General features: G+C 50.5%; 1 protein-coding gene across 1 annotated transcript; it reads left to right on the forward strand.

Moving 5' to 3' along the window:
- The first annotated feature begins 1,057 nt into the window (after window positions 1-1,057).
- LOC119966936 (adhesive plaque matrix protein-like) lies at window positions 1,058-9,948 on the forward strand. Its single transcript, XM_038798894.1, has 3 exons — window positions 1,058-2,777; window positions 6,248-6,314; window positions 9,624-9,948. The coding sequence occupies exons 1-3, from the start codon at window positions 1,058-1,060 to the stop codon at window positions 9,946-9,948; spliced, it is 2,112 nt and encodes a 703-aa protein (XP_038654822.1).
- The last annotated feature ends 12,495 nt before the right edge of the window (window positions 9,949-22,443 follow it).

Genomic DNA, 22,443 nt, shown 5'->3' on the forward strand with positions numbered 1-22,443 from the left:
TTCATAAATAACAGCCGGTATGGGAATTGAACCCAAGCTGCTTGCGTTGTTCTGCTTCACAAACTAGCTGTCTAGCCCAGTGAGCTAAACCGGCACCCCTCTGTGTGCATAGCCAATCAATGACATAGTGCGGAGTTTAAACTCCGCAGTGTCAAGGGAGATTCTGAATTGCAGGTGGACTTTCTAACCAAGTCTTTCCCGATTTCCCAGCTTGATAAAAAGTCACCCCAACACGGCTCAGTGAGGATTCCTCAATCGGATTGGTTGAGGAAAGGCACTGCCGCTGGCCATAACCACGAGGATGACAATGCTCTATTAGATTTTGAACGGTTGAAAATTTCAGTGCAAAAAGTCCACAGAACATTTGTTGACAATTACCAGCGTCATGAGGAGTGAGCGCCAATCATTGGCTACTGAACTTCAAATCCAGACCCCCGAGCTTAATAGGCAATATTACACCTTATATTATAAAGAACAGAAGAGCCTGTCTATATTCCAGCCAAAAGCATAACTGGTACACATTAGAGTCAACAGCACAACCTCTATGTACTAAAGACAACAGCACACCCAGTCTACGTTGCACAGAACTGCGTTTCAAGAACATATTACAAAGCACCGGCATAGCTTATATTTGCCACAGAACATCTCACCCAATATATATTATAGTGAACAGCACACCTTTTATTATTGTTAATATCATACTCTGTATAGATGATAGTGAACAAGGCACCTTGTGTATATTAAAGTGGATATCATGGCCGGGATTTTCCGACCCGGCGCTGGTCAGAGAATCCCCGGGGGGGACGAGTTTGGCCGAGTCCCGCCGGAGTGGATTACTCACCTCACACACGGCGGGACCTGGAAGGTAAGTTTGCGGGAACTGTCCTCGCGGGGGGGGGGGGGGGGGGGGGGGGGGGGGCCACGGTGGCCTGGCCCGCAATCGAGGCCTACCGATCGGCAGGCGAGTTGGTTCCGTGGGGGCCTCCTTTACTCTGTGGCGGGCCCCTGTTGGGCTCCGCCATATTGCCTGGGGGCTGGCGCGGAGAAGGGAACCCCCATGCATGCCGGAAATACGCCAGCCGTTCCGCTTATCCGCGAGATCACACCAGCCGTTCCACCTATCCGCGAGATCACACCAGCCGTTCCGCCTATCCGCGGGATCACACCAGCCATTCCGCCTATCCGCGAGATCACACCAGCCGTTCCGCCTATCCGTGAGATCACACCAGCCGCTCCGCCTATCCGCGAGATCACACCAGCCGTTCCGCCTATCCGCGAGATCACACCAGCCGTTCCGCCTATCCGCGAGATCACACCAGCCGTTCCACCTATCCGCGAGATCACACCAGCCGTTCCGCCTATCCGCGAGATCACACCAGCCGTTCCGCCTATCCGCGAGATCACACCAGCCGTTCCGCCTATCCGCGAGATCACACCAGCCGTTCCGCCTATCCGCGAGATCACACCAGCCGTTCCGCCTATCCGCGGGATCACACCAGCCATTCCGCCTATCCGCAAGATCACACCAGCTGTTCCACCTATCCGCGGGATCGCACCAGCCGTTCCACCTATCCGCGAGATCACACCAGCCGCTCCGCCTATCCGCGGGATCACACCAGCCGTTCCGCCTATCCGCGAGATCACACCAGCCATTCCGCCTATCCGCGGGATCACACGAGCCGCTCCGCCTATCCGCGGGATCACACCAGCCGTTCCACCTATCCGCGAGATCACACCAGCCATTCCGCCTATCCGTGAGATCACACCAGCCGCTCCGCCTATCCGCGAGATCACACCAGCCATTCCGCCTATCCGCGAGATCACACCAGCCGTTCCGCCTATCCGCGAGATCACACCAGCCGTTCCGCCTATCCGCGAGATCACACCAGCCGTTCCGCCTATCCGCGAGATCACACCAGCCGCTCCGCCTATCCGCGAGATCACACCAGCCATTCCGCCTATCCGCGAGATCACACCAGCCGTTCCACCTATCCGCGAGATCACACCAGCCGCTCCGCCTATCCGCGAGATCACACCAGCCGTTCCGCCTATCCGCGAGATCACACCAGCCGTTCCGCCTATCCGCGAGATCACACCAGCCGTTCCGCCTATCCGCGAGATCACACCAGCCGTTCCGCCTATCCGCGTGATCACACCAGCCGTTCCACCTATCCGCGAGATCACACCAGCCGTTCCGCCTATCCGCGAGATCACACCAGCCGTTCCGCCTTATCCGCGAGATCACACCAGCCGTTCCGCCTATCCGCGAGATCACACCAGCCGTTCCGCCTTATCCGCGAGATCACACCAGCCGTTCCGCCTATCCGCGAGATCACACCAGCCGCTCCGCCTATCCGCGAGATCACACCAGCCGTTCCAGCCTATCCGCGAGATCACACCAGCCGTTCCGCCTATCCGCGAGATCACACCAGCCGTTCCGCCTATCCGCGAGATCACACCAGCCGTTCCGCCTATCCGCGAGATCACACCAGCCGTTCCGCCTATCCGCGAGATCACACCAGCCGTTCCGCCTATCCGCGAGATCACACCAGCTGTTCCGCCTATCCGCGAGATCACACCAGCCGTTCCACCTATCCGCGAGATCACACCAGCCGCTCCGCCTATCCGCGAGATCACACCAGCCGTTCCGCCTATCCGCGAGATCACACCAGCCGTTCCGCCTATCCGCGAGATCACACCAGCCGTTCCGCCTATCCGCGAGATCACACCAGCTGTTCCGCCTATCCGCGAGATCACACCAGCCGTTCCGCCTATGCGTGAGATGACGCTGGCTGTTCCGCGCATGCGTGGACTCGCGCGGGCCATTCCCCGCTGGCTGGAGCTGCGGGGACGATTCCGGCGGCAACCTAGCCCCCTAGAAAGGTGAGAATTCCTCCCTTTCGGGGGCCGTTGACGCCGGAGTCGATGGCGCCGGTTTTCCCACCGGCATGGGAACATAGTCCGATTTTTAGAGAATCCCGCCCTATATGTGCAATATATCCTGGTGAATTATGAGTCTGGGTCATGACCCGTGGGGTCTTGCTCATCGCAGGAGAAGTGTCCATCGGTTGCTACCAGCATTTACATTAAGAATCATTGAATTTACAGTGTAGAAGGAGGCCATTTGGCCCTTGCAAAGAGTACCCTATTTAAACCCATGCCTCCACCTTATCCCCTTAACTCAACAAACCCACCTAATCTTTTGGACACTAAGGGCAATGTATGATGGCCAAACCCATCTTACCTGCACATCATTGGACTGTGGGAGGAAACCGGAGCACCCGGAGGAAACCCACGCACACACGGAGAGAACATGCAAACTCCACACAGACAGTCATCCGAGGCCGGAACTGAACCCGGGACCCTGGAGCTGTGAGGCAGCAGTGCTAACCACTGTGGCACTGTGCCACCCATTAATGGCATTCACCCATTAATGGCAGCCGCTGCTATTTTTAAATTAAATTAAAGGAGATTGTATGGAGTTTTCCAGCTAGAAGCAGCATCAAGTGTAGGCCACGCGCCCTGAACACACACTTGACGTCAAGCACCCTCCAGCTATGTCCTTTTGGCGCAAGTCATGGAGCAGTGTTGCTTCCAGTTTCCAGCTGCTGGCAAACAAGTATGTGAGCTGTGAAGACGAATGGTTTCCTTCAATGTAAGAGGCAGCCAGGGATTCAAATAGGCAGTTTATCTATTGGACAGGATCGCACAACAGAATCGACTAGAGAAAGCTGCTCAAGAGAGTCTAGGGCAGGACAGAGAATTGCTAGTGTTAGCTCTGTACAGAGCTCCAGGACCTCTGGTGAACAGCCCACAAAGAAGAAGTCTACCCCGGGAACAAAGCAGTATACAGATGATTTCTTGAGGTATAGTTTTGTCAATTGTGCCAATGCAAATAAGGATGCAAAGCCCATGTGTGTTATATGCAGGGAACTACTGTAAAATGAGGGGAAAAGTTTCAGATTTTCAAAGAGAAGTGGTGGGTGAAAATTCCTTTTGAGGTTGAGACCCCAGAGTCAGTTATTAACTTCGAGCTGCCTCTGGGGTGGCAAGGTGGTGCAGTGGTTAGCACTGGTGCCTCACGGCGCAGAGGACCCTGGTTCGATCCTGGCCCTGGGTCACTGTCCATGTGGAGTTTGCACGTTCTCCACGTGTCTGTGTATGTCTCACCCCCACAACCCGAATCTGTGCAGGGTAGGTGGATTGGCAATGCTAAATTGCCCCTTAATTGGAAAAATTTAAACTAGACCTAGAGTTGACTCCAAATCAAAAGGCAACCCTGATATAGCTGACCTGTGATAACACATTACAAACATGGCAAAAGCCCACGAGGCTGACAATATTTTGGTGTAGCATCTCCCAGCAGTATCCAGTGCTGAGTAAAACAAGTATTTTGCTGCTATTGTCCTTCACGCCTGACAAGGGCATTGTCCTCTTCTCCTTTAAACTGTTTCAAGTGAGATCATGAGGATCAAGCAGGCTCCCCTTTCACGTTAATGGTAAACAAACGTGATGTGGTCACGAGGGTCGAACGGTTGGCAAGATTGGGTCATGGGAAAAAAAGTTTGAAAAACGGGGTTACAGAGAATATCACACCCTGTATTATAATGTGTGTATATATATGTCAAATAATACATCCTATATATAGTGTAGTGACAGCCTCTCTATATTGCATTGTACTTAAATTCACAGCTAGGTTAGCATCTGGAAACATTGTCAGCGATTCAGCCAGCACATTGCGCCGCTGGGCTCAACAGGTGAATCCCGCGAGAGCCCCAAATCGGGCTCCACGCCGGGCACTGGGTCGATCACCAGTCACCCGACTCGCACCACCCTGCACGATCTGGATCCCGCTCTCGCTGGGCTTGATCCATCCAGATCTGTATATTTATGTGATCCATTAGGCTTCTTTAAATACCCGGATGCCGCTTTCACCCAGTGCCCGGGAGTCAACGGCCCCGATCACGAGATCTTTTAGTACTGATTTCCCCAAACCTGGACCAGGTGTAATGACGCTGTGGAGACCCCCGGGTGGTTGGGTACAGGGCTGATTTGGGGCTCTCGCGGGATTCACCTGTTGAGCCCAGCTCGATAGCTGGCGCAATGTGGTGGCTGAATCGCGCACAATGTTTCCAGACTCCAACCCAGCTGAGTGTCACTCCCATGGTTACAGGCTGGTAGTGCCAAGGTGCCTGAGTGCCAGGTTGGCACTGCCAGGGGTCGGGCCCAGGGGGGCCTTACGCATCAAATGGGGGAGCGTTCCAGGGGCCATGAGAAGGTTGCGGGGAGGGGGGGGGGGTTGAAGGGGTGGGGGGTCCAGAAAGAGTGGGGGGTGCTGGTCAAAATGGCACCCGATCTGCGGGGAACTGTTCTTGCTGGTGATTTAAGTTCGGCAGCAGGAAATCGGTTAAAGTGCGGCTTCGGGAGGGCCAAAGAAACGGCAAAATGTCGGTGAATAACGGGATGAATCTCGGCACTGCAGCCGCCAATCAAACACCCCGCCAAACGGGCCTGGAACCGGGATTAGTTTCAAGTCTGCTCAAACGTGCCGATTGACTTTGCTCCCGCGTCTCCTTTAGAATCGTACCCTTTACTGTATATTGTCTCTCCAGGGTCTTCCCACCAAAACTAATGACTTCGCATTTCTCTGCATTGAGCTTTATCTGTCAGCCCAATCCACCAACACGTCTGTGTCCTTTTGAAGCTCTACGTTCTCCTCCTCACACTTCACAACCTTTTGTATCATCAGCAAATTTTGAAATTTAGGTCATGAATATATATTAGGAAAAGAAAAGATCCCAACACTGACCCCTGGGGAACTCCACCACCAAAACGTCCGCCAGCCCAAAAAAGCGCCAATTAACCGCTGCTCTCGGTTTCCTGTCACTCTTTCACATGGTTTGGGCATCGCTGGCAAGGCCAGTATTTCTTGCCCATTTTAGAAAGCAGTTAAGTTGCTGTGGGTCCACGTGTAGGCCAGACCAGATAAGGAAGGCAGATTTCCTTCCCTAACGGGCAAGAGTGAGCCAGATTTTTTTTTGCAACAATCGATGATAGCAGCCGCCATCACTGAGACTAACTTGCTATTCCAAGTTTATTAATTGAATTTAACTTTCACCGGCTGCCATGGTGGATATGATCCCATGCCTGGGTCTCGGGATTACCAGCCCAGTGACATTGCCACCAAGCCATCATTTACTCATATGCAACCAAAAGGCCTGACAGGAATGCAGATTCTTTATTGAAGGGAAATGTGTGGATACATTTAACAATCATCTTCCACCTTTATGCAATCAAGCACTGAAGCGCTCCAGGTGAACTAATGGTCAGATGGTGGAGATATTGGAACATGGGAGCAGTAGTAGGCCATTCGGCCCATCGACCCTGCCCTGCCATTCAATTAGGGTCATGGCTGATCCTCTACCTCAGTGCCACTTTCCCGCATTATCTCTTGAACATGCTCAATGTTACAGCTCTCTGGGGTAGAGAATTCCAAGGGTTCCCCACCATCTGGGTGAAGAAACTCCTCATCTCAGTCTTTAACGGCCGACCCCTTATTCTGAGATCCTTGAACCTTGACCTGCAGAATTCCCTTCCTAACTCCCTTCCTATCTGTTAGCTCTCTCTTGCTCTCTCTTTCTCTCACACACACCAAAACATCCATTGACATGTGGCATTGGGGGATCAGCCTTCGCAACTGCGAGACAAGTGACCCACTTTAGTGATACCTGGATACGTGATAACTCATGTTGGCCTAAAATGGGCGCACCCTCCCCCCCCTTTGGGTGGGGTTTAGCCAGGCCTGAATCCCCATAGTTTGTCTGACCGTGACCCTATTGTTGGGGTCATAGAATTATGGAATAGATTCTAAGTCCAATGTCCATCCATACGGAGGCCAATGAATCCCACCTCACATGTCACTAATACATTATCCATCAGCTGAATCTCAGGAAGGCAATCTTCTCTTAAGGCAGCTCAGCTACTTAGCTTTGCCTAACAGGAATTCTGCCCAATGTAAGGTGTATGGAGCCTCCAAAAATGATGGAACCCTATAAATCCCAAAGGATGTTTGGTGATCCCATTGTTTCTAACTCTCTCTGCTTTTATTTTATTTGTCTCTTTTCACCTCCCACTCCCTATCCTTATCTCTGTTTTTGTATCTCTCTATTTCTCTATAACACTCTTTACTTCGATCTATTGGTATCCATTGCTACCTTTATTTGTCTCTCTACCACTATCTCACTGTCCATCCGTCCATCCATCTGTCCGTCCATCTGTCCATCAATCCATCCGTCCGTCCATCTGTCTGTCCGTCCATCCATTCGTACATTCATTCGTCCATCCATCTGTCTGTCCGTCCATCCATCCATCCATCTGTCCATCCATCCATCCATCCATCTGTCCGTCTGTCCATCTGTCCATCCGTCAATCCATCTGTCCGTCCATCTGTCTGTCTGTCCATCCATCCATCCATCCATCCATCTGTCCGTCTGTCCATCTGTCCATCCGTCAATCCATCCGTCCGTCCATCTGTCTGTCCGTCCATCCATTCGTACATTCATTCGTCCATCCATCTGTCTGTCCGTCCATCCATCCATCCATCTGTCCATCCATCCATCCATCTGTCCATCTGTCCATCCGTCAATCCATCTGTCCGTCCATCTGTCTGTCTGTCCATCCGTCCATCCATCTATCCATCTGACCGTCCATCCATCCATCCGTCCATCCATCCATCCATCCATCCGTCCATCGATCGTCCGTCCGTCCATCCATCCATCCATCCATCCATCCGTCCATCCATCCATCCATCCATCTGTCCGTCTGTCCATCCATCCATCCGTCCATCCATCCATCCGTCCATCCATCCATCCGTCCATCCATCCATCCATCCGTCCATCCATCCATCCATCCATCCGTCCATCGATCGTCCGTCCGTCCATCTGTCCGTCTGTCCATCCATCCATCCATCCATCCGTCCATCAATCGTCCGTCCGTCCATCTGTCCGTCCATCTGTCCGTCTGTCCATCCATCCATCCATCCATCCATCCATCCATCCATCCATCCATCCGTCCATCCATCCCTCCGTCCATCCATCTGTCCATCCACATGTCCGTCCATCCATCCGTCCACCCATCCATCCATCCATCGTGTTCATCCATTCATCTGTTTGTCCATTCATCCGTCCACCTGTCCATTCATCCGCCCATCTATCTGTCCGTCTATCTGTACATCCATCTGTCCGTCTGTCCATCCGTCCATCCATCCATCCATTCATCCGTCCATCCATCTGTCCATCCATCTATCCGTCCATCTGTTTGTCCGTCCATCCGTCCATCCGTCCATCCATCTGTCCATCCATTCATCCATCCATCTGTCCGTCCATCTGTTTGTCTGTCCATCTGTCCATCCATTCATCCATCCATCTGTCCATCCATCTGTTTGACTGTCCATCCGTCCATCCGTCCATCCATTCATCCATCCACCCGTACATCCAATGTGTTTATCCATTCATCCGTTTGTCCATTCATCTGTCTGCCTGTCCATCCATCCGCCCATCCATCTGTCCGTCTATCCGTCCATCCATCTGTCCATCTGTCCATCTGTCCATCCATCCATCTGTCCATCCTTCCATCTATCCATCCATCTGTTGTGTCCGTTCATCCATCCGTCCATCCATCCAACCATCCATCCGTCCATCCATCCATCCGTCCATCCTTCCATCTATCCATCCATCTGTTGTGTCCATCCATCCATCTGTCTGTCATCCATCCATCTCTCTGTCCGTCCGTCCATCCTTCCATCTATCCATCCATCTATCCAATCACCCGTCATCCACCCATCTGTCCGTTTGTCTGTCTTCCATCCATCTGTTGCGTCTGCCCATCTGTCAATTTGCCTGTTTCTGTCTGCACAGCCATTCATCCTTCACCCTCTGCCCATCCATCCTTCCCTCTGTTTGACCATCAGTCCATCCATCCCTCTATCAGTCCATCCCTCTGTCTATCAGTCCATCCATCCCTTCAGGCTTCCTCCTGGACCATACCTCAAAATATTTATTTTGAGAACCTATGAGATTCTGAGCGATATTAATATGCATCATTCTTTTAAGAAAAAAAAAATTTAGAATACCCAATTCATTTTTTCCAATTAAGTGATAATTTAGCGTGGCCAATCGACATATGCTGCACATCTTTGGGTTGTGGGGGGGCAAAACCCACGCAAACACAGGGAGAATGTGCAAACTCCACACAGACAGGGGCTGGTTTAGCTCAGTGGGCTAAACAGCTGGCTTGTAAAGCAGAACAAGGCCAGCAGCACGGGTTCAATTCCCGTACCAGCCTCCCCAAACAGGCACCGGAATGTGGCGACTAGGGGTTTTTCACAGTAGCTTCACTTGTGACAATAAGCGATTTTCATTTCATTTCTCATTTCAGACAGTGACCCAGAACCGGGATCGAACCTGGGACCTCGGTGCCATGAGGCAGCAGGGCTAACCCACTGCGCCACCGTGCTGCCCTTAACATACATCATTCATGTATGATGGTCATATATAAACAAAACTAAATTGAAAAAGGTTTGCGGTTTTTCTGTTCGAACTAACATGAACTGCTTTCTCTGACAGGTGCCTGATACCCTTGGTTTTCCAGGCCTGTCAAATGGACATGATCAAAACACAACAAACAAACAGGCCGGCGGTTAATGATCTGAAATTCTTGAAGTTCTTCGAGATTCCTTTTCAGGGCCACAGACTCTTCACACAGCTGAAAGCACAGGAACACGGTCTGCTGAAAGGAAAGGTCAAAGTAAACGAGAGATGTGAAACGACTCCTCCCCACTCCCATGGCTGTGCTGCCAGCTGCGGCTCACTCATCGCTCTTCACAATTTCTTATCAGCACAGAGGCTGCTGACAGAAGCCTACACAACATCTGTAGCACACCCTTTTTGAGGGGGCAGGCTGGGTGGCTTTGTCTTTCACTGAGAGTGTCAAGCGAAAGGCCTTGAATGTCGGATGATAGCACGGTTCAAAAGGGTGGAGTAAAGATTCAACGCCACCAACTCGAGGGTTGCATTGTCAGAGGTGCCGTCTCTCAGAAAAGCCCCTTTTTGCCCTCCCAAGTGGCTGTAAAGGACACCACTGAATTATTAGCGGGGAGGAGCTCTTCCCAGCGACCTAGCTAATACGTATCCCTCAGCCATGTTCCCTTGGGTGGGATTTTCCAGCCCCACCTGCCTGGTTCCTCCAAAAGTCATAGAATCGTAGAATCTACAGGGCAGAAGGAGGCTATTCGGCCCATCGAGTCTGCACCGGCCCTTGAAAAGAGCATCCTACTTAAACCCATGCCTCCACGTTATCCCGTAACCCAGTAACCCCCACCTAATCTTTTGGACACGAAGAGGCAATTTATCATGGCCAATCCACCTGACCTGCACATCTTTGGACTGTGGGAGGAAACCGGAGCAGCCGGAGGAAACCCACGCAGACACGGGGAGAAAATGCAGACTCCGCACAGTCACCGAAGGTTGGAATTGAACCCGGGACCCTGGAGCTGTGAAGCTGCAGTGCTAACCACTGTGCCACCATGCCATCCCCGTCATTGGACTTTTGGCTGGGCTGCTGAATCCTCTGCGGCGGGTCCCACCACCACAGAGCCGGAGAATCGCAGCCCTTTTAAATGGATCAAATTCAGTTATAATTGGAGTTGGTTTCCATCGCCATTTCAGGCTGTGCCTGCGGGATTATAATAATCCTCAGATATTAAAATTTCTCATCTCTTACCTTTCCTTTTGCCTTTAATCTTATATCTGTGTCCTCCGGTTACCAAACCCTTCTGCCGGTGGAAATAGTTTCGGCTTAGCTGCTGTGTGAAAACCGTTCATATTTATTTACACCTGTAGTAAAACTCCTCAAAACCTACTTACTCCTTGCTCAAAAGAAAGGTTTCCCAGCCAGCGAAACAAAAGAGTGCATCCAAGGTTCTTGATTTCAGACAGCACCTGGCTAGCAACTGGAATGCTGGGAAATGTGTGGAAAGTGGGCAAAAATAGGATCAGACGTGCTTTGATTTTCCTCTCCTCATGGCCGAATAGTCCTGATCGCTCACATTGACTGGCCTCACACATGAAGAATCATCACGTGTAGTTGCCAATTTGATTTGACATATCCTGGAGGTTACAAGGAACCATAGGAGAGTACAGCATGAAGGAGGCCATTTAGCCCATCGAGGCTGTGTCAGCTCATTCAGTTACTCCGACTCCTAATCATCCATAGAATCCCTGCAGCGCAGAATGAGGCCATTCAGCCCATCGAGTCTTTGCCGACCCTCTGAAAGAGCACCCCAATAGACCCACTCCCCCGCTCTATCCCCGTAACCCCCACCTAACCTGCATATCATTAGCCATTAAGGGGCAATTTATCATGGCCAAACCACGTAACCTGCACATCTTTGGACTGTGGGAGGAAACCGGAGCACCCGGAGGAAACCCACGCAGACACGGGAAGAAAGTGCAAACTCCACACAGACAGTCACCCAATGCCGGAATCAAACATCGCAGCAGTATTAAGCCATTCAGCCCATCGCATCTGCTCCGCCATTCAATCATGGCTGATATTTTCTTATCCCCATTCTCCTGCCTTCTCCCCATAATCCCAGATCCCCTTATTAATAACAAACCTATCGATCTCTGTCTTAAAGACACTCAGTGAATTGGCCTCCACAGCCTTCTGCGGTAAAGAGTTCCACAGATTCACCACCCTCTGGCTGAAGAAATTCCTCCTCATCTCTGTTTTAAAGGATCGTCACGTCAGTCTGAGGCTTTGCCCTGCTCTTGTATTCTAGCCCTCTTTCCATGAATGCTAACATTGCATTTGCTTTCCTCATTGCCGACTGAAACTGCACATTAACCTTAAGAGAATTGTGAACAAGTACTCCCAAGTCTCTTTGTGCTTCTGCTTTCCGAAGCATTTCGCCATTTAGAAAATAGTCTATGCCTAGATTCCTCATTCCAAAGTGCATAACCTCACACTTTTCCACATTGTATTTCATTTGCCACTTCATTGCTCACTCTCCTAGCTTGTCCAAGTCCTTCTGCAGCCCCCTTGCTTCCTCAATACTACCTGTCCCTCTACAGATCTTTGTATCATCTGCAAACTTAGCAACAGTGCCTTCAGTTCCTTCTTCCAGATCATTAATGTATATTGTGAAAAGTTGTGGTCCCAGCACCGACCCCTGAGGCACACCACTAGTCACCAGCTGCCATCCTGAGAAAGACCCCTTTATCCCCACTCTCTGCCTTCTGCCAGTCAGCCAATTCTCTATCAATGCCACAATCTTACCCTAAACACCATGGGCTCTTAAATTATTTAACCGTCTCCTATGCGACACCTTGTCAAAGGCCTTCTGGAAATCTAAATAAATTACGTCCACTGGTTCTCCTTTGTCTAACTCCCTTGTTACTTTCTCAAAGAACTCTAACAGATTTGTCAGACATGACCTTCGCTTGACGAAGCCGTGCTGACTCTGTCCTATTTTATCATGCACTTCCAAGTACTCCGCGATCTCATCTTTAATAATGGACTCTGGAATCTTACCAATGACCGAAGTCAGGCTAACCGGCCTATAATTTCCCATCTTCTGCCTCCCTCCCTTCTTAAACAGTGGTTTTACATTAGGCACCTTCCAGTCCTCTGGGACCCTCCCTGCCTCCGGTGAATACTGAAAGATCACCACCAATGCCTCCACAATCTCCTCAGCTATCTCTTTTAGAACCCTGGGGTGTAGTCCATCCAGTCCAAGTGACTTATCCACCTTCAGACCTTTCAGTTTCCCCAGAACCTTCTCCTTAGTAATGGTCACTGCACTCACCTCTGCCCCCTGGTTCTCCTGGAGCTCTGGCATCCCACTGGTGTCTTCCACTATGAATACTGATGCAAAGTAACTATTCAGTTTGTCTGCTATTTCTTTGTTTCCCATTATTACTTCTCCAGCCACATTTTCCAGTGGTCCAATGTCTATTTTTGCCTCTCTCTTACCTTTGAAAAATGCTCTTCCGATCTTCCTTTATATTACCAGCTAGCTTGCACTCATACGTCATCTTCTCCCCACATATTACTTTTTTAGTTGTCCTCTGCTCGATTTTAAAGGCTTCCCAATCCTCTGGCTTCCAACTAATAAGCGCCATTTTGTATGTATTTTCTTTACCTTTTATGCTGACCTTGACATCCCTCATCAGCCATGGATGCCTTGTCCTCCCCTCAGCATGTTTCCTCCTCCTTGGGATGAATTTCTGTTGTGCCTCCCTAATAACCCCCCAAATACTCCTGCCATTGTTGTTGCACTGTTTTCCATGCTAGGCTACTTTTCCAATCAACTCTGGCCAGGTCCTCCCTCATGTCTTTGTAGTTACCCTTATTAAATTGTAATACGGTTACATCTGATTGCAGCTTCTCCCTCTCAAACTGCAGGGTAAATTCCATCATATTGTGGTCACTGCTCCCTGAGGGTCCCTTCACCTTAAGTTCCCTAATCAAGTATGCCTCATTACACATCACCAAATCCAGAATTAACTGTTCTTTAGTCGGCCCTGTCACAAACTGCTCCAAAAAACCATCTCTTAAACATTCCACAAATTCCTTTTCTTGGGATCCACTACCAATCTAATTTTCCCAGTCCACCTGCATATTGAAGACCCCCTGATTATTGTGATATTGCCTTTTTTCCATGCTTTCTCTGTCTGCTGATTTATTTTCTGCCCCACATCCTGACTACTGTTAGGGACCCTGTACATAACACCCATCAGGGTCTTTTTACCGTTGCGATTCCTCAACTCTACCCACAGAGATGTTATGCCTTGTGATCCTCTCTCGCTCCTTGCTATGGATTTAACTTCATTCCTTCCTAACAATGCAACCCTGCCCCCTTTGCCCATCTGCCTGTCCTTTCAATCTGACACATATCCTTGGATATTTAGATCCCGGCCCTGATCCCCTTGCAGCCATGTCTCTGTGATGCCCACAACATCGTATCAGCCAATTTCAATGTTCGCAACAAGCTCATTTACCTTGTTCCATATACTGCGCACATTAAGGTACAATACCCTCAGTCCTGCATTGGCCACCTCCCCTCTCACACTTGCCACTTTTTTGCTCTGCCTGAGGGTGACGTTCTATTATTTTTGTTCTCTATTTCCCGTTCAGTTATGACACCTTCTAAGCTAACCCTCTGGTTCCCATCCCTCTGCCATACTAGTTTAAATCCTCCCGAGTGACTCTGGCAAACCTCCCAGCCAGGATATCAGTGCCCCTCCAGTTTAGATGTCGCCCTTCCTTCTTGTACAGGTCCCACCTGCCCCGGAAGAGATCCCAATGATCCTGAAATCTGAAACGCTCCCTCTACACCACCAGTTTAGCCACGTATTTAGCTGCACTATCCTCCTATTTCTCCACGTGGCACAGGGAGTAATCCTGAGATTACAACCCGAGAGGTCCTGATTTTTAGCTTACTGCCCAACTCCCTGAACTCCTTCTGCAGGACCCCATCACTCTTCCTGCCTATGTCGTCAGTACCTATGTTTACTACGACCTCTGGATGTTCACCCTCCCACTTCTGGATGTCCTGTGTTCGTTCAGAGACATCCTGGACCTTGGCACCAGAGAGGCAACACACCATCCTGGAGTCTCTTTCACGTCCACAGAAGCGCCTATCTGTGCCCCTTACTATAGAGTCCCCTATAACTATCGCTCTCCTGCACTTTGCCCTCCCCTGCTGAGCAACAGAGCCAGTTGTGGTGCCACTGTTCTGGCTGCTGTTGTTTTCCCTGATAGGCTATTCCCCTCAACAGTATCCAAAACGGTACACCTTTCAGAGAGATATGTAGAGAAAGAGGCTTTGGGTTAGATATGATTCTTCAGTGTTGTGTCAGATATAATGTGTATTTTCAACACTTTCTGTTTCTATTAGCCACAGAACAGTGTCCATTAAGAGAAGAACTACTTAGAGATGAATAATAATCAAAATAAAGGGCTTCTTCTCTGAAGCAGTGCTTTATTTGAGAGCCGGTTAAAGCCCTGCGCCTCTCATGTTGCGACATCTGACATGCAGCTCACATTGTGTTCACAACTGCTGAGGAAAAGTGGACTTCTTTACAGATGGGCGACATTCTCAAGGTCCGGTGTTGACCTTTAACAGTTTGTCCTCCGGCATGCCCCCATTAATCACCCGTGAGTGGTTCAGTGTCAGAAGACAAAGGCCTGAGAATGTGTTAATAGACACTTATTAAAAGGTGCGAAGAGGAGGACATGGTTCTTTACAAGAAGGGCACGCACTCCTGCGCCTCAGATCTCCCCAATCAATTGTCTGTCAACGTGTTGGACAACAAAGAGGGGGGAGGAGAGTGAAACCACAGGGATTGGAGCTCATTTTACAAACGGTCAAAGTGATCTTGTAAAATAGAGACTGAAATGTCATTCATGTGAGGTATAAATAATAGAGACATAAACAGGTCTGCATGAGTATCCTGAATCTCTCAGTAATACAGACTGTGTGTGTCCTGTATCTGACTATAATACAGACTGTGTGTGTGTCCTGTATCTCTCTATAATACACACTGTGTGAGCTTCCTGTATCTCTCTACAATACAGACTGTGTGAGTGTCCTGTATCTCTCTATAATACAGACTGTGTGAGTGTCCTGTATCTCTCTATAATACAGACTGTGTGAGTGTCCTGTATCTCTCTATAATACAGACGGTGTGAGTGTCCTGTATCTCTCTATAATACAGACGGTGTGAGTGTCCTGTATCTCTCTATAATACAGACTGTGTGAGTGTCCTGTATCTCTCTATAATACAGACTGTGTGAGTGTCCTGTATCTCTCTATAATACAGACTGTGTCAGTGTCCTGTATCTCTCCATAATACAGACGGTGTGAGTGTCCTGTATCTCTCTATGATACAGACAGTGTGAGTGTCCTGTATCTCTCTATAATACAGACTGTGTGAGTGCCCTGTATCTCTCTGTAATACAGACTGTGTGAGTGTCCTGTATCTCTCTATAATACAGAATGTGTGTGTGTCCTGTAGCACTCTATAATACAGACTGTGTCAGTGTCCTGTATCTCTATAATACAGACACTGTGAGTGTCCTGCATCTCTCTATGATACAGACTGTGTGAGTGTCTTGTAACACTCTATAATACACACTGTGTGAGTGGCTTGTAACACTCTATAATACAGACTATGTGAGTGTCCTGTAATTCTCTATTATACAGAATGTGCGAGTTTCCTGTATCTCTTTGTAATACAGACTGTGTCCTGTATCTCTCTATAATACAGACTGTGTGAGTGTCCTGTATCACTCTATAATACAGACTGTGTGAGTGTCCTGTATCTCTCTATAATACAGATGAGGTGTCTGTCCTGTATCTCTCTATAATACAGACTGTTTGAGTGTCCTGTATCTGTCTATAGTACAGACTGTGTGAGTGCCCTATATCTCTCTGTAATACAGACGGTGTGTGTGTCCTGTATCTCCCTATAATACAGACTGTGTGAGTGTCCTGTATCTATAATACAGACTGTGTGAGTGTATAGTATCTCTCTATAATACAGACTATGTGAGTGTCCAGTATCTCTCTGCAATACAGATTGTGTGAGGGTCCTGTATCTCTCTGTAATACAGATTGTGTGAGGGTCCTGTATCTGTCTCTGATACAGACTGTGTGAGTGTCCTGAATCTCTCTATAAAACAGACTGTGTGAGTGTCCTGTATCTCTCTGTAATACAGACTATGTGAGTGTCCTGTATCTCTCTATAACACAGACAGTGCGAGTGTCATGTATGCATAATACAGACTGAGAGAGTGTCCTTTATCTCTCTATAATACATGATGTGGAGATGCCGGCGTTGGACTGGGGTGAGCACAGTAAGAAGTCTTACAACACCAGGTTAAAGTCCAACAGGTTTGTTTCAAACACGAGCTTTCGGAGCACGGCTCCTTCTTCAGGTGAATGGAAAGGCTTGTTCCAGAAATGTTTATATAGACACAGTCAGAGATGCCCCGGAATGCGAGCACCTGCAGGCAATCAAATCATCAAAGATGCAGAGAGAGAGGTAACTCCAGGTTAAAGAGGTGTGAATTGTCCCAAGCCAGTTCAGTCGGTAGGCCTCTGCAAGTCCAGGCTTGTTGGTGGGGTGCCCAGCTGTATTCTCTATAATACAGACTGTGTGAGTGTCCTTTATCTCTCTATAATACAGACTGTGTGAGTGTCCTGTATCTCTCTATAATACAGACTGTGTGAGCTTCCTGTAACTCTCTATAATACAGACTGTGTGAGTGTCCTGTATCTCTCTATAATACAGACTGTGTGAGTGACCTGTAACTTTCAATAATACAGACTGTGTGAGTGTCCTGTATCTCTCTATAATACAGACTGTGTGAGTGGCTTGTAACACTCTATAATACAGACTGTGTGAGTGTCCTGTATCTCTCTATAATACAGAATGTGCATGTTTCCTGTATCTCTTTGTAACACAGTCTGTGTGTCCTGTATCTCTCTATAATACAGACTGTGTGAGTGTCCTGTATCGCTCTATAACACAGACTGTGTGAGTGTCCTGTATCACTCTCTAATTCAGACTGTGTGTCCTGCATCTCTCTATAATACCGACTGTGTGAATATCCTGTATCTCTCTATAATACAGACTGTGTGAGTGTTGTGTGTCTCTCTATAATACAGGCTGTGTCAGTTTCCTGTATCTCTCTCTAATACAGACTGTGTGAGTTTCCTGTGTCTCTCTATAATACAGACTGTGTGAGTTTCCTGTGTCTCTCTATAATACAGACTGTGTGTGTGACCTGTATCTCACTATGTAATACAGACTGTGTGAGTGTCCTGTATCTCTCTCTAATTCAGACTGTGTGTCCTGCATCTCTCTATAATACCGACTGTGTGAATATCCTGTATCTCTCTATAATACAGACTGTGTGAGTGTTGTGTGTCTCTCTATAATACAGGCTGTGTCAGTTTCCTGTATCTCTCTCTAATACAGACTGTGTGAGTTTCCTGTGTCTCTCTATAATACAGACTGTGTGAGTTTCCTGTGTCTCTCTATAATACAGACTGTGTGTGTGACCTGTATCTCACTATGTAATACAGACTGTGTGAGTGTCCTGTATCTCTCTATAATACAGACTGTGTGAGTGTCCTTAATCTGTCTATAATACAGACTGTGCGAGTCTCCTGCATCTCTCTGTGATGCAGATTGTGTGAGAGTCCTGTCTCTCTATAATACAGACGAGGTGAGTGTCCTGTGTCTCTCTATAATACAGACTGTTTGAGTGTCCACTATCTATAATACAGACTGTGTGAGTGTCCTGTATCTCTCTATAATACAGACTGTGTGAGTGTCCTGTATCTATAATACAGACTGTTTGAGTGTCCTGTAGCTCTCTATAATACAGACTGTGTGAGTGTCCTGTATCTGTCTATGATACAGACTTTGTGAGTGTCCTGTATCTGTCTATAATACAGACTGTGTGAGTGTCCTGTATCTCTCTATAATACAGGCTGTGTGAGTGTCCTGTATCTCTCTATATTACAGACTGTGTGAGTGTCCTTGTGGTGAGATAACCACTGTAGTTATGTGTACTGCAGTAGGGGGATGTATGCCTGTACCTGTAATACAGGTTCCTCCGGTCAGCCCCTGCCGGCTAGCTCCGCCCACAGGGAGCTTGTGTATAAATATGTATGAGAGCTGCTCAGACCCTCAGTCTACAGTTGCGGATGGAGGGACAACATCGTACAGCAATAAAGCCTCTATTGTACTAGTCTCTCGGCTTTGAGTATAATTGTTAGCGCCACAATTTATTGTTGTACGATTTCCCAGTCACCATGGACATCAGAGTCAAGCCTGACCGTCTGCAGCTGGATCCACATTCGCCTCACGCCAGAAAAGACTTTGTTCACTGGCTCGTAGTCTTCGAGGCCTACATCTCTTCAGCAGACCCTCCCCCGACGGAGGCTCAGAAAAAGCAACTCCTGTACTCCAGACTTAGCTCCAGCGTCTTTCCGCTCATTCGAGATTCTACCGACTACACCGCAGCTATGGAACTGCTCAAGGAGAATTATGCACCATCGACGAACACCCTGTTTGCGAGGCATCAACTTTCTACTCGCGTCCAGCAGCCGGGTGAGTCGATTGAGGACTTCTGGAGGGCCCTTATACCTCTGGTACGAGACTGCGACTGCCGGGCCCTCACAGCCGCGGAACATTCGGACTTACTCATGCGCGATGCCTTTGTTACAGGCATTGCATCGGACACCATCCGGCAACGACTGCTGGAAGGGGTCGCCCCCGACCTCGCGGCCGCAAAGGCCCTGGCGCTCTCCATGACGGCCGCCTCCCGTAGTGCGCACACTCACTCCGCTAGCCACTCGGCCCACCCGTCCTACCCCTCGTGGACCCCGCAAACGGCTCCCCAGGCCCATCCGTCCCACCCCTCGTGGACCCCGCAAACGGCCCCCCCAGCAGCCGCCCCTGCGCACTACGCCTGCGCTGCCCGCCGCACCGCACCCCCTGGGGGTCCCCACTGTTACTTCTGCGGCCAACAGAAGCACCCTCGCCAACGCTGCCCGGCCCGCACAGCGACCTGCAAAGCTTGTGGAAAGAAAGGCCACTTTGCAGCGGTGTGTCAGTCCCGGACGGTCGCCGCTATCGCGTCGCCGGTCCCCACGCCTCAGCCGCTCCCTCAATGGGCCCCGCCGTCCGCTTCCCCCGACCCCACGTGCAATCAGTGGGTGCCGCCATCTTTTGCCGCCCCCGCCACGTGCGCCCCATGGGCGCCGCCATCTTCATCCACCACAGCCATGTGCGTTCCATGGGCGCCGCCATTTTGTTCCGACCCCATAACGTGCGCTCCATGGACGCCGCCATTTTACCCACAGGTACTGCGGATGCCGCCATCTCGTCTCCAGGGGCCGCCATCACGGGACACGGGTCGCTACCGCTCCTCGTCGGACTCATCTGACTCAACCGCCGACCAACTACTGCTCGCCTCCGTTACGCTCGACCAGTCCCGTCCTCGCAACCTGGCACCCTCTTCCACATCGGTGCTGGTCAACGGCCATGTGACCTCCTGCCTCATCGACTCCGGGAGCACCGAGAGCTTCGTCCACCCGGACACGGTAAGGCGCTATTCCCTTGCGATCCATCCCGCCGACCGGCAGATCTCCCTTGCCTCCGGTTCCCACTCTGTCCCGATCCGGGGTTTCTGCCTGGTTAAACTCACTGTACAGGGTGTGGAATTCGACCGTTTCCGTCTGTACATTCTCCCCGACCTCTGCACTTCACTCCTACTAGGCCTGGATTTCCAGTGCAATCTCCAGAGCCTCACCCTCAAATTCGGTGGACCCCTACCTCCCCTCACCGTTTGCGGCCTCGCGACCCTCATGGTCGAGCCCCCCTCCCTCTTTGCCAATCTGACTGTGGATTGCAAGCCCGTCGCCACCAGGAGCAGACGGTACAGCACCCAGGACAAGGCCTTCATCAGGTCCGAAGTCCAGCGGCTGCTTCGGGAGGGTATCATCGAGGCCAGCAACAGCCCTTGGAGAGCCCAGGTGGTAGTGGTTAAGACCGGAGAGAAGCACAGGATGGTCATGGACTACAGCCAGACCATCAACCGGTACACGCAGCTCGACGCGTACCCCCTCCCCCGCATTTCTGATATGGTCAATCAGATTGCACAGTACCGGGTCTTCTCTACTATTGACCTGAAATCCGCCTACCACCAGCTCCCCATCCGTAAATCGGACCGTCCCTACACTGCCTTTGAGGCGGACGGTCGTCTGTACCAATTTCTGAGGGTTCCCTTCGGCGTCACGAATGGGGTCTCGGTCTTTCAGCGAGAAATGGACCGAATGGTTGACCGGTACGAATTGCAGGCCACCTTCCCGTACCTCGACAATGTCACCATCTGCGGCCATGATCAGCAGGACCGTGATGCCAACCTTTAAAAATTCCTCCACACCGCATCTCTCCTTAATCTCACGTACAACAAGGAGAAATGCGTGTTCCGCACAGACCGCTTAGCCATCCTTGGCTACGTAGTCCAAAACGGACTACTGGGGCCCGATCCCAACCGCATGCGCCCCCTCATGGAGCTCCCAATTCCCCACTGCCCCAAGGCCCTCAAACGCTGCCTTGGGTTCTTCTCCTATTACGCCCAGTGGGTCCCGCAATACGCAGACAAGGCCCGGCCACTTATCCAGTCCACACATTTTCCCCTCTCGGCCGAGGCACAACAGGCCTTCGCCTGCATTCGATCTGACATAGCCAGGGCGGGGATGCACGCCATAGACGAGACTCTGCCTTTCCAAGTAGAGAGCGACGCTTCAGATATCGCCCTTGCTGCCACGCTGAATCAGGCCGGCAGACCCGTGGCATTCTTTTCACGCACCCTCCACGCCTCCGAAATTCGGCATTCCTCTGTCGAAAAGGAAGCCCAGGCAATTGTTGAAGCGGTGCGGCACTGGAGGCATTACCTGGCCGGCAGGAGATTCACTCTCCTCACTGACCAACGGTCGGTAGCCTTCATGTTCAACAACACGCAGCGGGGCAAGATCAAGAATGACAAAATCTTGCGGTGGAGAATCGAGCTCTCCACCTTTAACTACGAGATCTTGTATCGCCCCGGCAAGCTCAACGAGCCCCCAGACGCCCTCTCCCGAGGTACATGTGCCAGTGCACAAGTGAACCAGCTCCGTGCCCTGCACGACAGCCTTTGCCATCCGGGGGTCACCCGCTTGTACCATCTGATCAAAGCCCGCAATCTGCCCTACTCCGTCGAGGAAGTACGGACAGTCACCAGAGACTGCCAGATCTGTGCGGAGTGCAAGCCGCACTTCTACCGGCCAGATCGCGCGCGCCTGGTGAAAGCATCCCGCCCCTTTGAACGCCTCAGCGTGGACTTCAAAGGGCCCCTTCCCTCTACCGACCGCAACACCTACATCCTTAGTGTGGTCGATGAATTTTCTAGGTTCCCCTTTGCCATCCCATGCCCAGATATGACGTCTGCCACCGTCATCAAGGCCCTGGATTCCATTTTCGCCCTGTTCGGTTTCCCCGACTATATCCACAGTGACAGGGGATCCTCATTCATGAGCGATGAGCTGCGTCAGTTCCTGCTCAGCAGGGGTATCGCCTCCAGCAGGACGACCAGCTACAACCCCCAGGGAAACGGGCAGGTAGAGAGGGAGAACGGGACGGTATGGAGGGCCGTCCAGCTGGCCCTACGGTCCAGGAACCTCCCAGCCACTCGCTGGCAGCAGGTCCTCCCTGACGCGCTCCATTCTATTCGGTCGCTACTGTGCACCGCAACTAACAGTACACCCCATGAACGCGTTTTTGCCTTCCCTCGGAAGTCCACATCCGGAGTGTCGCTCCCGAC

This window comes from Scyliorhinus canicula, chromosome 6 (assembly GCF_902713615.1).
Source record: "Scyliorhinus canicula chromosome 6, sScyCan1.1, whole genome shotgun sequence".
Taxonomy (NCBI): domain Eukaryota; kingdom Metazoa; phylum Chordata; class Chondrichthyes; order Carcharhiniformes; family Scyliorhinidae; genus Scyliorhinus; species Scyliorhinus canicula.

Coding starts and splice junctions, on each gene's coding strand:
- LOC119966936 (XM_038798894.1), top strand. CDS start 1,058: ATGCATGCCGGAAATACGCCAGCCGTTCCGCTTATCCGCGAGATCACA. Junction 2,778..6,247: donor ACCAGCCGTTCCGCCTATGC/GTGAGATGACGC, acceptor TCTTTATTGAAG/GGAAATGTGTGGATACATTT. Junction 6,315..9,623: donor CAAGCACTGAAGCGCTCCAG/GTGAACTAATGG, acceptor TTTCTCTGACAG/GTGCCTGATACCCTTGGTTT.